Genomic DNA, 17,481 nt, shown 5'->3' with positions numbered 1-17,481 from the left:
TCAACACAGAAACATAACGTCACCTGATCCACAGACAGACACACAGACAGACAACTTATTTTTATATATATAGATATATCTTCTATCTATCTATCTATCTATCTATCTTCTATATATATAAAAATAAGTTGTCTGTCTGTCTGTGGATGTGTGGATCAGGTGACGTCACCTGAAAACTCTGGATCAGGTGACGTCAAAACTGAAAAAACTAAAAAAAGGCAAAAACTACAAAAAAAACTAAAAACTAATAAAAAAAATAAAAAAGCTAAAAAACTAAAAAAACTAAAAAAAGGCAAAAACTACAAAAAAAACTAAAAACTAATAAAAAAGCTAAAAAACTAAAAAAACTAAAAAAAGGCAAAAACTACAAAAAAACTAAAAACTAATAAAAAAAAATAAAAAAGCTAAAAAACTAAAAAAACTAAAAAAACTAAAAAAATGTAAAAAACTAAAAAAACTAAAAACTAAAAAAAAACTAAAATAAAAGGAAAAAACTGAAAAATAAGCTAAAATAAAGGTAAAAACCAATAAAAAACTAAAAAAAAAACTGAAAAAACTAAAAAAAGGCAAAAACTACAAAAAAAAACTAAAAACTAATAAAAAAAGTAAAAAAGCTAAAAAACTAAAAAAACTAAAAAAACTAAAAAAAGGTAAAAAACTAAAAAAAATAAAAAATAAAAAAAAACTAAAAAAAGGAAAAAACTGAAAAATAAGCTAAAATAAAGGTAAAAACCAATAAAAAACTAAAAAGAAAAAAAGGAAAAAAACTAAAAAAAATTTTCATCTAAAAAACTAAAAAAAACTAAAAAAGGTAAAAACTAAAAGAACTAAAAAATAAAAAAATAAATGACGAAACTCAAAGAGAAAGCGACCAGGACAAAAGGAATGTTCGATTAGCAATCAACAAAGCACCGGGACACAGGGAGTATAAATGACGACCAGGACATAAGTAAAAAAAAAAACTATCTATATATATAAAAATAAGTTGTCTGTGGATCTGTGGATCGTGGATCAGGTGACGTCACCTGAAAAAACTGGATCAGGTGACGTCAAAACTGAAAAAACTAAAAAAAGGCAAAAACTACAAAAAAAACTAAAAACTAATAAAAAAAATAAAAAAGCTAAAAAACTAAAAAAACTAAAAAAAGGCAAAAACTACAAAAAGTAAAAAACTAAAAAAAATAAAAAAAAACTAAAAAAAAGGAAAAAACTGAAAAATAAGCTAACATAAAGGTAAAAACCAATAAAAAACTAAAAAGAAAAAAAGGAAAAAACTAAAAAAAATTTTCATCTAAAAAACTAAAAAAAACTAAAAAAGGTAAAAACTAAAAGAACTAAAAAAGAAAACAAATAAATGACGACACTCAAAGAGAAAGCGACCAGGACAAAAGGAATGTTCGATTAGCAATCAACAAAGCACCGGGACACAGGGAGTATAAATGACGACCAGGACATAAGTAAAAAAAAAAATTAACAAAACTAAAAAGAAGGTAAAAACTACAAAAAAACTAAAAAGAAAAAAAAACTAAAAACTAATAAAAAAACTAAAAAATCTAAGAATCTAAATAAACTAAAAAAGAAAAAAAAAGGAAAAAAATAAAGGAGAAAAACAAAACTAAAAAACGAATGTATATACAGACCGGTACACCGGGATACAAATGACGACCGGGACACAGGGAATATAAATGACGACCGGGACACAGGGACACAACTACAACGGGGACACCGGGGGAAACAGGGGGATATAAATGACGACCGGGACAAAAAAACTAAAAAGAAAAAAAAACTAAAAACTAATAAAAAAACTAATAAATCTAAAAATCTAAATAAGCTAAAAAAGAAAAAAAAAGGAAAAAAATAAAGGAGAAAAACAAAACTAAAAAACGAATGTATATACAGACCGGGACACCGGGATACAAATGACGACCGGGACACAGGGAATATAAATGACGACCGGGACACAGGGACACAACTACAACGGGGACACCGGGGGAAACAGGGGGATGTAAATGACGACCGGGACACCGGGACAGGGAATGGTCGATTAGCAATCACCATCAACAAAGCTCAAGGGCAATCATTAGAATCATGAGGTATAGATCTGAATACAGATTGTTTTCCCATGGACCATTATATGTTGCATGTTCAAGAGTCGGTAAACCTGACAATCTATTTATATGCAAAGACAATGGGACAGCAAAGAATGTTGTATATTCGCAAGTTTTACGTAGTTAAAACCATATATATATATATATATATATATATATATATATATATATATATATATATATATATATATATATATATATATATATATATATATATATATCTATATTCACAGGTGGGACATAGGGACACAACTACAATGGCGCGTAACTATTATGGCGCGTAACTATTATGGCGCGTAACGACTTACGCGCGCGGGGGGGCTTGGGGGGGGGGGGGGCGCGAAGCGCCCCCACCAACTAGGTGTTGGGGTGGCGCGAAGCGCCACCCCAACAGCTAGTATATATATAAAAATAAGTTGGCTGTCTGTCTGTGGATCAGGTGACGTCATGTTTCTGTGTCGGCTGACGTCATGAAATTAGTTGTCGTCATTTAATTGACGACTGAGACACAGGGATTGTTTGAATAGAAATTACAGACCGGGACACAAATGACAACCGGGACACTGGGAATATAAATGACGACCGGGACACTCAAAGAGAAAATACAAACTAGGACACTAGGACACAAATGACGACCGGGACACAGGGAATATAAATGCTATTTATATACACAGACAATGGGACAGCGAAGAATGTTGTATATTCGCGCGTAACGACTTACGCGCGCGGGGGGGGGCTTGGGGGGGCGCGAAGCGCCCCACCAACTAGGTGTTGGGGTGGCGCGAAGCGAGTTGTGTGTATGCATGTTTGTTTGTTTGTAAAAAGAGCGTTTGCATATGACGTCATTATTAGTACATAAGGCTTTGTATATGCACAGACATATAAATATAAATGCTATTTATATGCACAGACAATGGGACAGCGAAGAATGTTGTATATTCGCATGTTTTACGTAGTTAAAAATATATATTTATATCTATCTCTATTCACAGGTGGGACACAGCTACAATGGCGCGTAACTAATATGGCGCGTAACGACTTACGCGCGCGGGGGGGGCTTGGGGGGCGCGAAGCGCCCCACCAACTAGGTGTTGGGGTGGCGCGAAGCGCCACCCCAACAGCTAGTATATATATATATATATATATATATATATATATATATATATATATATATATATATATATATATATATATATATATATATATATATATATATAAATCACCTAGCCCCCTTCAGGCTGACTCAGCTACGCAGAGTTCCCCTCTTTACACCCTCCCAGGAAGTTCCCATTTCTCTTAAATCTTTCTTTGCGACCCCTACTCCCTCCCCAACTGCGGACAATCTGCTTTCTGTTTAGCCCTAGAAGGTTGGCTGAATAGGACAACCTTCGGTAATCTGTCATTCTTCATCCGCAGAATGTGCCCTAGCCATCTCAACCATTCTTTCATTACAGTCCTAGAAAGTGGGATTGAACCACACTTTTCGAGCAGCCTTTTGTTTGAAATACGGTTAGTCAGCCGGGTATCCAAAATAATCCGTAGTCAATTTCTTTGGAAAACTTCTGGCAGATCTTCCTCTGTTTTTCAGAGCGCCCATGCTTCAGAACCATATTTGACCACTGTCATCACTGTAGCTTCCAATATCGTAGTCTTGGTTTGCGGAGTTATGTTCCTATTCTTCAAAACTTTTTTCAACTGTGAAAAAACGCCATATTCTACTTTAAAATTTTCATTGTCTCCACGGTCTTTACTTATAATTATTTTTCAAAACTTTTTCAACAAAAGAAGTTTTTCAAAGAAAATTAAAGAGCTACGTTACGTCAAAATGAGCAAAACTAAAGCAAAATAACCTTTAACGTGCAAAACTACCACAAATCACAATCAGTAAATAAAAGAAACTCAAAACGAACAGAAATTATAATAAATAGCAGAGTCAACTCAAAACGAACAAAAATTAACATGAGTAGGGCTGATAAACTCCATGCCTTCTCAAGACTAGAACATAATTTGCAATTTACTGAAAAAAATGACCTTGGATTGTCAGTTTAATTGACATATATCGATACATATTTCTTAAAATTTTGATAAATTGTCATTCATGAAAGAAAGAAAAAATGAAACATTTAAAACGAAATTTGAATTCAATTATGTGCAGATTATGTACTAGTCTTGAAGGCGTAGGGGTTATCAGCCCCTATCTCGTCATTCAATTTAGATTGAATGACGATATTTTTTAAAGGTCACTTTCATATAAGGGTTTTTAATGTCTGTCCTTTTTTCTTAAATCGTGTAGCAGTGTAAATAATAATATGGATGCTAATATTGGTACTAGTATCCGGAGTACTTATCAGAGGCAACGCTATAGCGTTGCCTATAGTAAAGGCCATACGGCTCCAATATTTTATTATTACTTATTTTTTTCCCAGAGCCAATTCATATAAAAGGGTTGGTCGTATAAACTTCAAAAAGGAATCTTTCGATTGGAAATCGGAAATTCTAGTGCCCTTTTTAAGAGTCAAAAGTAATCAAAGGACGAATAGCCCCCCCCACGCATTATTTCTCAAATGGATCCGGCAAACATTTTTGAGGTAGTCATTTTGGTAAAAATAGCTCAAAGATTAGATAACAAAACTCTGGGGTCGATACAACCCCACATTGAATGAGGCCAGGCGCTGTAAGTTTTTCCCCGGGGACGTATATGGTTCGTATAGTAGGGATGCTAATACAAACTTCAGAGAGGGCTCATTTAATTGGAAATTGAAAGCTTTAGTTCGCTTTTTTAAGATTCAATAGGTATCGGCGGGTAACTAGCCCCCATGCTCTTCTTTCCCCCAACCCATCCGGTAAAAATTTTTAGATAGCCATTTTGTTAAAAATAGTTGAAACATCAGACACCAAAACTCCGGGGTAGATACAAATCCCCCAGAGCAGCTGGACAAGTGTTTTAGAAAATGCCCCAGGGGCACATAAGGTTCTTATGTAAGGGGTGGTCACATAAACTTCAGAGGTGGCTCATCTGATTGGAAATTCAGAGTTATAGTTTCCTTTTTACGAGTCGAAGGGCATCTCTGCCTTAGAACATCTACACCCTCTTTTCGCCAATAGCAATCCGATCAAAAGTTTGAGATTACTAGTTTGTTTGAAATAGTCCAAAGATCACAAAACAAAAACTGTGGGGTCTAGCTCCTAGTGGGGTCATTGAAAGCTCTAGTTCCCTTTTTAAGAACCGCAAGGGACTGGAGGGTAACTAGATCTCCTGCTCACTTAACACCAAAGCCATCCGATCGAATTTTTAAGGGAACTATTTTGTTAAAATAAGTCGAAAGATCAGATAACAAAAACTCCAGCGTCAACATAACCCCCAGAGCCCGTGGGCAAGTGTTGTATATTATGCCCCGGGGGCAAGTAAGGTTCTTGTGCGAGGGTTATTAAAATAGTTCAAAGATCGAAAAAGATCGAACCCCGCCCCCACTCAACAAAATTATGAACGATATTTCATTCCAAAAATTATGGCAGCTCACCCCTGGTGCTCCGTGGCCTGAGCCCATACCCACCAAAAAACAAAAACTTATTAACAATAACACATTCCAAAGCTTATGGGAGCTGACCCCTGGTCCTCCATAGCCCAATATCCCTCCCCTCAGAAACATATCGATGATAAATCATGAGAGCTAACCTCTCTTCAAGGCCCGACCCCCCCCCCCACCCGAAAAACTTACTACAGATATTTCATTACAAAAATCATGAGAGCTGACCTCTGGCCCTTTCTCCATGGCACAACCGCCACCCCCCTGCACCTAAAAAAAACTTTTTAACGATATTTAGTCCAAAAACCATGGAAACCCAGTTTAATTCTATTAGCTTTTTTCAAAATATTCAAGACAGCTATATTCGTCACTACCAACGAGAGTTTGGCTCTGTCCGTTTCCCTAACGGTAAAAGCATACGGCCTGCTGCGTACTTGGCACTTTACTAAAACGAATTTTATTTCAAATATTTTCTTTTGTACTTATTACAAACATTGAAAATAAAATAAAAATTGCAGTGAAACCAGACCAGGAATTACCAATAGGCCTGCTAGGCCCTGCGGCTTTCACTAATCCCCATTTTTTGGGATTTTCCCGAAAATCTTGCAAAGACAGAGTGGCAAAAACGCATAGACCTAGAAGTGTCAAAGTTTTAAATCCGGTCCTGAGTGGAATAAAACCTTGAGCTAGTGAGCTTTCAGCAATTAATATCATAACATATCAAATATTAATGACGTTAAATAAAGCGCCGACGACGCAGTACGTTTTAGACTTTTACAGCAAGAGAAGGAGGCAAACCCCAAACTCTTGTTTGTAGTGACTTTTGTTCGTTTCAAGCTTGATTTGTATATTCAATTAAGTTTCACTTGTTTTAAGAGTTATTTATTCATTTATGTTAGTACCTATTGTATGTTTGTTTGCTATGATTGTTTATTAAATTTCTGTTCGTTATGGGTTTCATTAATGCTTCGGTAGCAAAATGTATTTGTTCGTTTTAAGCTTGAGTTGTACATTCAATTTAAACTTTACCCGTTTTAAGTATTATTTATTCATTTGTATTAGTACCTGTTGTATGTTTTTTTGCTATGATTGTTTATTTAACTTCTGTTCGTTTTGGATTTTACGTATTCCTTAATAATAATTTCTGGTGATTTTAAATTTGATTTATTGTAGATTTCTATTTCTTCAGATCTTAAGTTTAACGTAATGGCGTTTACTTTTCTTTAAAGAACTTCTTTTTCTTAAAGTTTTTTTTTATTTACTGAAGGTAAAAGCCGTAGTACCTCTACAAATTTTCCACTAGGTAAAAGACGTAGTACCTTTTTATAATTTTTTTTACCAAAATCTACCAATCACAAGAGGTTTTGGAACACGTACTTTCTGTAGCTTGTTATTTGTTGTATTGAATGAACATTTTTTAAAATCTTCTATCTCCCTTAGGTCAAATGCTCTACTTAAGTGAATGGAATAGGATTATCTATCTCGCCTCACCTGTCATGCCTGACCTAGACGCCCTTACAGATTCAGGACTATTCATAAACGACCTATCCATGCACGACTTTTCACGGTAACTAGCTATGAATTCCATTTTTGGGCCAAAATAATGTAACCCCGAGGAAGCTGAACTTGTTTTGAATTTTGAAAAAAGTTATTTTATCAGATTTTAAAGTTGTCAAACTTTTGACAATTAAGCCCTTTGTCTTTCTTTCTTCAACTTAAACAAGGATTCCATTTTCTTAGGTTTTTGTAGACCCTCATAGCCACTGTGGCAGGGCCCATAGATGATGCAAATCACCAATTGTTTAAACATATTTTCTTACAAAGTAAAGGGGGGCTTGTTTGATAGTAGGTTTATTATTGACCTAAAACTTTCAGGGACCCTTATCTGGGTCAGAATAATCAAATATCTTACTGAAGGAGTGGGTGGAGTAGGTGCTTTCAAAATGTTCATCGCTGGTCAATTGGCAACTTACAGCCGTTCTTGGGCAAGAAAATCCAAAGCAAGAAAAACAAACTCTGTGACTTGCCCCCCCCCCCCACAAGAAAAATTCGGCCCACAAAAGGAATTTTTTCTTAGGACTGGATCGAAGCTAATTTCATTAAATGCTTGGGCTGAGGGGACCCAAACACGGAAGAAAGCGTAGAAAATTTATTGCCTGAAAAAAATTGCTCGAGTCAATAAAAAGACACTAAATAAGCCAAAGACGAGTTTTCAAATTATCTTCGAAGTCTTGGGAATTGCTATTGGGTCAAGTTAAGACTTTCAAAAAGTGTTGGAGGGGGTGAAATGGATCTCAAGTTCAGACTCAGAGAGACGGGGAGGTAGAGGAAAAGACACTGTGTATCCAGATCTTCGAAATAGTGTATCTGTGATATCTCTGTGACGACTTGAGGACGAATTTGGAGCTTTCAGGTATTGTTGGGGAAAGAAAGGGAAGGCTAAAATAAGGTAACTTTAAATCTTTCTCTGGGGGAGGGGAGGGGCAAGGGCTACACAATCTTTGTCATGGATCCTTCAATTCATTTTTTTTTGCATTGAAAGCTCCCATGGGACCTACAATCTATGCACAGTAAAGTAGTAAGGTAAATAAAATGACACTGTGCATTGTCCGGATATCAAAATGACGTATCTACAATTATTTCATGGCATTTTGGGCGGGGGGAGCATTTAGACATCAGAGTTCAACTTGGAGGAGAAGTCAGAGATGACCTAATTATATTTTGTAACATAAAGATAAATATGCTTCTACAGATGAATAAATAAATCCTAGAATAAATGGATATTAAAATGAACAGGCAAGTCGAACCTAAAACGAATAGAAACTGCCACAGAAAGTAGTAGGGCTACAGCCCTCTAAACCTTCAAAAGGCTAGGTTTTCTTTACTGAAGACTAAAAAACACTTTTGACGTTTTCTCTCTCTTATTATAACACTGAAAGTTCAAAATTACTAAAATATACAGGAATTAGTACCATTATTCAGTCATCTTGATTATCATGGCGATCTTTTTCTATCTCTTTCTCTATGTTTTGTCAAATAAGAACCGAGCTGTTCAAAATGCATATCGGTTTCAATAAAATACAAACGCCACTTAATTCGTTTCGAGGGGTTGAGAGGGAGGGGGAACAATATTTCTCTTATTTATAAGACTTGATTAGCCTCGTAATATTATTTTTTTTGTGTTATTGTTGATTTTACGACAAATAAATTACACACTGTTCAAAATTCAAATATTTTTCAGTAAAGGACAAATGACGTTGTAGCCATTAAGTCGTTTAGGCGGCAACACCCTGCTCCTGTTTCGAACCATTTCTGTTCGCTCGAAGGTTTACTTAATTATTCATTTAATTTGTTTGTTTCTAGGATTTATTTATTTATCCAAAGCAGTATGTTTTATCTTTATGTTCAATACGATTACTTATTTGTAATTTTGTTCATTTTGGGTTTCATTTCTTCATTGATAATAATTTCTGCTCTTTTTAAGTTTGAGTTACTATAAGACTTTATTCCTGATCGTCTTAGGTTTTAAGTTTCTCCCATCCAAGAGATTGACCTTTTACGAAATTTAACATAAAATTTTTAATTATATATCAGACACAGAAAAAAAACCTTCGGCTTTTTCTTCATTAGAATGTAGTAAAGAATAAAAAAGAGGAAGTGAGGCAGCAAAATTACACACATATGATGTCATTCCCCAAAAAAGGTATTTTACAAATCTACGGGGGGGGGGGGGGTAAAAATTAGTAAGGGGTAAATGACCCCTCTCCAATTGAAGAAGCTTGGGAGAAATAAAACCATCATATGGAATTTGGGTTAATTTTAGGTTTACGTAAGATAAATTACATATCTCAATTCCGAAGTGAATTCGAGGTTTTAGTCTATAAAAGCTAGAGTTCCGGCCGGCTATTGACATATTATCAGATCTGCCCTATGTCATTCATATTAACAGAGATACACCTACAAGTCATCGCCTTACGTGTTTGAACTTTGTTGGGTCAGCGATATCCACAGACTATTTAAATATTCTTGTTGCTTCTGTCTTCATGATGAGATGTGTATTTTCTTTGGATGATATCTTTGTCATTTATTGATGGTGCATCTAAATTGTAAGCCTATGAAGCTATTGGTAGCAAAAAAATCTAGCTTTGGCAAAACAAGTTTGTCCACTTATGTAAAATTTTACAGCAACAGGGGAAAATTCAACAGCAGTTTCAAAAATTATCCGAACAACTTTTGATGTTTGTGCCGCCAAGTTGGAAATCAGGCACTTGTCACCCTTTGTTTATGATAAATGATGCTGTATTTGCATTAGGCATTAAGTTAAGCATAAACACTCTTCTAAAAAAAATTAGTCTGAAGTTCTCGAATACAGATGTGCTCGAGTGTAGTAGGTCAATGCTTCACTATAGTTTAATTTTGTTGAAATATAGGGATCTCATGATGGCAGGAACTCAGAAGTCTGTTGAACTAAAGCTTTTACTAGACCAAGAGAGAATAAAATCTCAAAAACTTCAGGAGTCAATGAAAAAATTAGACGAAGAAATGAAAAGGACAGATGAGCTACTATACCAAATGATACCACAGTCAGTAGCGGACAGGCTTAGACTTGGTGCAAGTCCGTTAGAAACATGTCAGGTAAGTGAGCATTATATAAGTAGTTGTTTGATCATGGTTTGATTAAGTGAAGGGGTTGCTTAGAAGTCCGCTTCAAAGGTTTTTGAGTCTTGTTGGGAATATTATTTCTTGGGACCGGGGCTTTCCTAGAAAAGTTACCTGGATCTTTTGGCATTCCAGTAGGCTCTACAAAAAATGTAATAAGGACAAGTTCTTCACGCTTCCATTTTTAGTCTTAAAAAACTTCAATTTATTTGGGTAGTAGGAAAAAAAGTACCTTTTACTAAATATGAAAGTAAAAGCTTTATTTTTTTTATCTTTATTTTATACATTTTTTTTAACAATTTTTCGCCTTCGTGTAAATTTTCAGTACAAAACTTTCAAAACTTGTTGCAATTTTATAACCTTCCAAAGACTTTAAAAGTTTAGCATTTCAATATTCATTTCTATTGGAATCCATCATTGAAGATTTGATCTTCAACCTAATGTACTGTGACCAAATCAATAAAAGTGCTAAATTAATAATGTGAATTTATTAGATTCATCCACTTTTAACAGGACTTACTGCGCAGCCTATGTAAATTTTCAGCTCAATTGAACCACATCAGGAGAAGTAGGTGATAAATTCATTTCAAAATATCTGGAAGTTTTGGTGTTTGGAAAGATTCGATCTTCAACCTAAACCTGTGACCTAAACAAACAAGGTTAAATAAAAGCGTCTAAATTTCCGTAGAATATGGGGTCATTGCTAAAAACAGGACGAATTTTACCAAAATATAAATAGGATTTATAGATAACCGTGCTGTCGTAAAAAATTATCTATATCAATAGCATATCCAAGAAAAAATCCACTAGCTATTCCTGTTCTGAAAATGGAACTTGCAATTCTCACAGTTTCCATATCTAGCTGAATTGCATCATCGTTCTGCGTCTTGTATATACATCCCAAGGGTCTCTTAACGAAGTTTACCAGAGAAGTGCTGTCAGTGTTTGAAAATAATTCCTAATTCTACTCCGAGGCTGAGCTCTTTAGCTATGCTTTGGAGTTAAACTGAGATAGACATTGGTGATCACTTGAATTGACCAAGAGTAATATCAGTTGATATTTGCTTTCGCCTGGATTACCACCAAACTAACTAATGAGTAATTTTGATGCATAGCATAAATATATTCGTTGCTTCTACTGTATTATGATAAGATAGTGATTGACTTGTTGGATAATTTTATGAATGACGAATATGATCGTGAGAAGCGTAGAAGGCAAAAATGTGATCATTCAGGCAGAGACAGAACCCTCAAGAAATGCCCAAACTCAAGAGTTTCTAGAAATGAGGTCGCAAATAGCTGGCATGTACTTTTTGGCATACCCTGCGCTTAATTTTTTGGATTTTGTTGTAAAATTCACTAGCCAGTTACAAAATTTGGCTGATAACTTTAAAATAGTGGGAATTAGTATGTTTGTCTCAAAAAGGCAGTCAATAACCAGTGATTTGAATATTTTGAATATTGTACCTTCAGATTATAAGATTAAATTTGAGAAAACACCATTGAAAGCTCTGAAAAAAAAGAACAAAAGTTTTACTTTTGAAGAATCACCCGTTATAAGGAAAGAAGTCGATATTTTATTGCATAAAGATTTTATTGTTGAAGTTCCGAGTTCAGAACAAAGGAATTATTTTACGTTCCTTCCGTTTTTACGGTCCCGATGAAAAATGGTTCTTCTGGATTTATTCTGAATCTTAAAGAGTTAAACAAAAGTGTTAAATACTGCCATTTTAAAACAGAGAATAGTCTGTGGTTCTTTTAATGACAAAAATTATTATGTCTAAACAACATTCATGAAACAGTAAAATCACTGTCAGAATTGAGGGTTTGTCATTCAACTAGAAAATATAAATGGAATTTTAGGGTTTTCTGTTAGATTCGCAATCAATGCGTATTTTCCTGCCGGAAAGAAAACTTAAAAATGTTCAGGATGTCGTTTCAAAGCTTCCTAGTCCAGAATCGACCACGATCCAAGAATTGGCTGAAACTCTAGGCGTTCTTGTTTCAACCTTCCCAACAGTGCATAGTGATCGTAAAACAAATCTTTGCTCTCGGAGCCTCGAGTTTCGAACTTGTGCTCAATATGGTTCTTGGAGCCCTTAAATTAGTTCTAGGAACGCAAGATCTAGCTTTCGGAGCCCACAAATAGGCTCTAGAGCCCCCCCAAGCTGGCTCTGCGTGCCCCATAAGAAATCCATGACCAAATAAATGACAGAAAACGGAAGGCTTCTCCGAAAAAGCACAAAGGCAAAAGATTAAAACAAAGCCCATCAAATGACACTCTATTTAAAAAGGCTTCTGAAGAACTTATCAAATTTTCAAACAGAGCTATTTCTGAGCCTCTGGAAATAGGAAAGATGAAGGATTTACTTGAGCGCCACTCTAGGCCTGTGAATACCGATAGATTGTTGTTACCAAGGTTAACAGTAAAATTTTGGCTTCTCTCTCATCAAGGGCTAAACAGAGGGATGCTAAGGCACTTTAATTGCAACGGACTATTGTCCACTCAACCTTTTATGTTTTAGATGCAGCAAATGCGATTCTATAGCTTGAAAATCATGAAATCAAAGAAAAGGTCGTCAAAAGCTAACAGTTGGCACGCCTGGCCTCACCAATTACGATTTCAGTATAAAAAGACCTCATTCAACGATATTCGAAGTGAGTCCAGATCTCATGGTAGCATCAGCTTTATGTGCTCCTGAAGTGAAAGTGACGGAGTTTCTTTTTGGCAGGGATGTTGCCAAAACACCATCCAAAGCCAAATCCGTGGTGGATTTGGATCTATTGTTATCGTCAATGGCTGAACGAGACTCCCAAACTATCGCAGAAATTAGGGCCTTTAACCAGAAAGTGGAGTCGTTGAGTGCTCAAGCACTAAAACACGCGCAGGCCAATTTTGCGGCCAAGCTAACTTTATCATTCGATGTAAGTTTGGAACTGCAATAGTGGTCGGATATTCCCAATCATTCTTCTAAAGCAGTTGAGCCTAGGTTAGTTGACAAAAATTTGTGTGTGATGATGCATCCAAACTAGGCTGTGGGTGATGTATCAAGACTAGGCTGGGTATTTGTGGGTGAATATTCCATGAAAACGGCCACAGGTAAATGGTCCTCAGAAGAAAAGGGATTTGACATCAATGTTTTAGAAACAAAAGCTGTTTATGTGGGATCAAACAGTTTTGCTCAGGATAGCAAAGACATGCATGCTCGACTGTGTTCAGACAATAAAACCACAGTAGCTTACATAAATACAAAGAGAGGATCGAAATCTGAGTTTTGTAATAATTTCGCAAATAAGGTTTGGCAGCTGGTGTTGCAGGGTAATAGGTGGTTATCTGCAAAAGATGAACCTGGAGTGGCAAATATCACTGGTGCAGTATCATGAAAATATATAATGAAAAATATGGAAATTGAATATACAAAATTATGAACTCTTTTGTATCTTGGTCGATACAAAATGATTTGTTTGCAATTAGTTAACATTTTCATGTTGAACCATTTGTTTCATGGAAACCAGATCCAGAAGTTTTCTTTTCGTAGACGGAATTGCAACGAGTTCGAAGCCTCATTTCTTCTATGCATTCCCCCATTTAGTTTGGCCCTGAAGAGTCTTAAAAAAGTAAAAACAGAACAGGCAACTGGTATTTTGATCTTTCCAAACTGGACCACATAAGTCTAAAATCCGTTACTATTGAGGCTTTTAGTATGTAGTCCCATACTTCTACCAGATAATATTTTTATTTTGTCTCTACCAAAGAAACCGATCTTGCACCATCCATTGTCGAAGACGTTACGCCTAGCCGCTTGCGTCGTCTCCAGCAAGGTCTTTACCGCCAAGGATATTCTCCTTCCTTAGTCGATATTACCATGGATGGATGACGGGACTTGATTAGGCACCAGTAAAGGGTTTACATTAAAAATGGGTCAACTTTTGTGGAAGAAACGGGATCCAGCCCTTGGATACAACTCTAATAGAGACCTTGACCTTTCTCATGGAGTTTCTTAATTCAGGTGTTGGATATAGTGCATTAATGCAGCAAGCAGCGCTTTATCGACAATTTTACCAAGCCTTCTGTTATGCAGTAATTAAATCACAAGAAGCTGATCAGAAGTGTATTTAAATGACGGTCTAGTCTTCTCAAGCTTTTCTAGTATTTGGGATGGAAAACGCGTATTCAATCTCTTTAGATTACCAGCTTTGTATATCGAAAATCTTCAAACAAAGACACTAACACAAAAATTCGCAATTTTATTGATTTTATCAGCTTGTGAAAGAGTTAGATTTAGGCCAGTTTGTCGCATAGTAATATGAAACATAATGATGATGAAAGTTTTGTTTTTTAAATCAATGTGTTGTTAAAAACAACGAAACCATGCAGCACAAATCAGTGGTAAAATTTTGGCCTTCCTTGTGTCTGGTGACGCAGCTAGCTACTTATATTAGAATGACTAAATATCAAAATAGAGGCAATACAATTTTTCTTACATATTGTAAGCTTCATATTACTGGGTTCAAGTCATCTATTTCTAGATGGATCTAAGAAGTGTTATTTTTTGCAGTTATAAATTTCAGTGTTTGTAGTGCTCATAGCACCAGGTCTACCTTAATGTCCCACCTTAAAGGAAGGCTCTATGACAAACCATCTACTCCAAAAAAGGAGCACCTGCATAGCTGAGAGTTCAACTACCCTCCCGATTTCCCTTCTCGTTGAACTCTCAGTGCTTTACCATGCGCTTAACCATTGCATACTACAACGACTTTGAAATAAGATCTCACTCTTGGTAAATCCAAGTGATCGCGGATGTCTATCTCAGTTGGAAAACCAAACTAATTTAAAAATTTTCAGGTTTTTTCTGGTTCGAATTAAAAAAATTAAATTATCGCTCATTATTTCAAATTTTCGGGAATTAGTCTAGTTTCAGTTGACCAATCAGATTTTTTTCGGTAAACCCCCAGCATTAAAGTTACTGCATTTTACATAACTATGTCTACAAGCTTCTTATACTAGTAAAGGTTCTTCGTAAAAATATTGGTTTTATTTGAAATATATTTTTTATTAATTACAAAAGCGCATAGATATGACAAATTCCTGGTGTTAATAACATGAGTTATAACATGTGTTATAGAAAACTGCAGTCTTTCGTAAAAAATCAATTATATTTAAAAAAATATTTTTTTTTGATTACCAAAGCCTTTTAAACGCATCAATTTACTTTAAAATAAGCCATGAAATAACTCTTTACGATATTTCAGTGCAAAGCTATCTGAGGAGAGAAAGAGAAAAAAAGATGCCACATATTTAGAAAATCGTAGTTGCAGCCTTTTTTTTTTATTTTCAAGCCAAAATATGTTCCTTGTTTTTCAAACCGAGAAACAGTAAGTTTCCTATATAGGTGTTTCGTACAAGGCGGTTCGAACAGTGTTCTTGTTTTGATCTAACTCTTACTTTAGGGGATATGAGCTATATATGTGGCGTAGAGAGCTTAAGAGATTTACTTCTTCAGCTGGACCAATGTACTACTATTAGGGGGGTCTCATCAGCAGCAATGTTCTCCACCCGGCAAAAATTTTGTAGGCTGTCCCTAAGGCTGGTCATGTCTGCCCCTTAGGGGCAACTAACCGTGTGATCTGGGGTCAAATCAGTATAAAATTTTACCAGGGGCTGCCAGTTGCATCCGAAGAAGATGAAGATATATTTTATAAGTTTACGGAGTAATTTAAGACGAGAGTGATACTTGGTGAGTAACGGCAAAGAGGATAACAAAAAACATTTGCGCATCAGAATCAGAGAATATAAGACATGATTTTTACTAAGGCAAAATTCTTGAATATGAAAATAAACTTCAGTTTATTCTTCAATTGTTTTGAACAATGAATCGACAATCAAAAAACTATAAAAATTTACCTGATACCTGGTTGGTCTACGAGTAATGGTTTCAGCTAGTTACCAAAAGCTCGTTGTAATCAATGGACATGGCTGTGTTATTTGCGTTGTATTTCCGTTTGTGTTTCCTTGTTGGTTATATTATTTTTGTTCTTTACTCTGCATTTATTTATTTTTTATTACTGGGGGTTGCAAATAAACTTACTTGCTTGCTACATTGACGGCAATTTTTTTCTAGAATTTTCTTTGTATTATTTACCTGTAGTTATTCTCATTATGAAATGCAATTGTCATTTTAGAGTTTTGACATCGTAACCATATTGTTCTCCGATGTTGTTCAGTTCACAGAAATAAGCAGTCGCATTACCCCTATGGAAGTAGTATGTCTACTCAATTCAATGTACTCGGTATACGACCAGCTTACGGAAATACACAAAGTATACAAGGTAATATCAGCTTAAATTTGTATTATTATCGACTTCAATATACTAACACTGAAAAAAATGTAGTAGGGTGAGACTGGGGTAATGGTGTTCACCTAAGATAAAATGAGAATAAAAATTATCATAAACATAAAATTCAAACGTAATCATGTTAAATCGCTAAAATAGTATATTTTACCTATTGCAGACTTAAATTGAGCCTTAATCAGGCTTACCTAAAGGTATTATGAGTTGTTTTGCAAAATCAGCTTTGACCAATATTACCCCCTATTCTAGGGTAATGGCAGTCAGTAATGTCATGTAAGTGGCTGTAAATTAAGAAATGTGAGAAATTTCAAAGACATAAACATGTTAAACTGAAATCGCTATATTTATATCGTTACATAATTTCGTATTTAGGAAATTACAAAAATGTAACTGAAAGTATGGACATAATTAGAAGTCAATAATTAAAAAAACAAACATCTTTCCGTACTAAAAAAGGCTAACGAAATTTAAGCGCCAATACATTTAACTTATGAGATTTAAGTACTTTAAGTCAATTTTACTTTCTGCAGCACATGTCAAATGAGTACTCATCAGGAGTGTCCCATCCAGAACATTCTTGATGTGCCCATAATGCACAGGAAGTGCACCGATACCTCATTTCCCCATCTTTCCCGGTGTCTCAATAGAATCAGGTTTCTTTACCCATATTTGTCAAAAATAGCTTACTTTTTGAATCGTCTTCGCAAATGTTTTCCTCATCAGTCGAAGTGTCAGAGTCAGATTCAAAAAGTTTCCTGCTCATTTTCTTTTGCACCACTTTTTGTATTTTTTCTTTCAGTAACAGCAGGCTTTTTCTTTTCTCCTTCAAATTC

The 17,481-nt window shown here is 35.2% G+C and overlaps 1 protein-coding gene across 1 annotated transcript in view; it reads left to right on the top strand.

Annotated features, from left to right (window-relative positions):
* The window catches only part of LOC136041516 (soluble guanylate cyclase 88E-like), a 104,456-nt gene that overhangs the window by 65,281 nt on the left and 21,694 nt on the right, over positions 1-17,481 (top strand). The window contains exons 5-7 of the mRNA XM_065726224.1: positions 7,076-7,202; positions 10,066-10,270; positions 16,478-16,624. Of these exons, the coding sequence (XP_065582296.1) occupies positions 7,076-7,202; positions 10,066-10,270; positions 16,478-16,624 (479 nt within the window). The remainder of the gene's footprint in view (positions 1-7,075; positions 7,203-10,065; positions 10,271-16,477; positions 16,625-17,481) is intronic.

This window comes from Artemia franciscana, chromosome 2 (genome assembly GCF_032884065.1).
Source record: "Artemia franciscana chromosome 2, ASM3288406v1, whole genome shotgun sequence".
Taxonomy (NCBI): Eukaryota; Metazoa; Arthropoda; class Branchiopoda; order Anostraca; family Artemiidae; genus Artemia; species Artemia franciscana.
The sequence above is the reverse complement of the archived record's forward strand: the minus strand, read 5'-3'. Positions and strand labels throughout refer to the sequence as shown.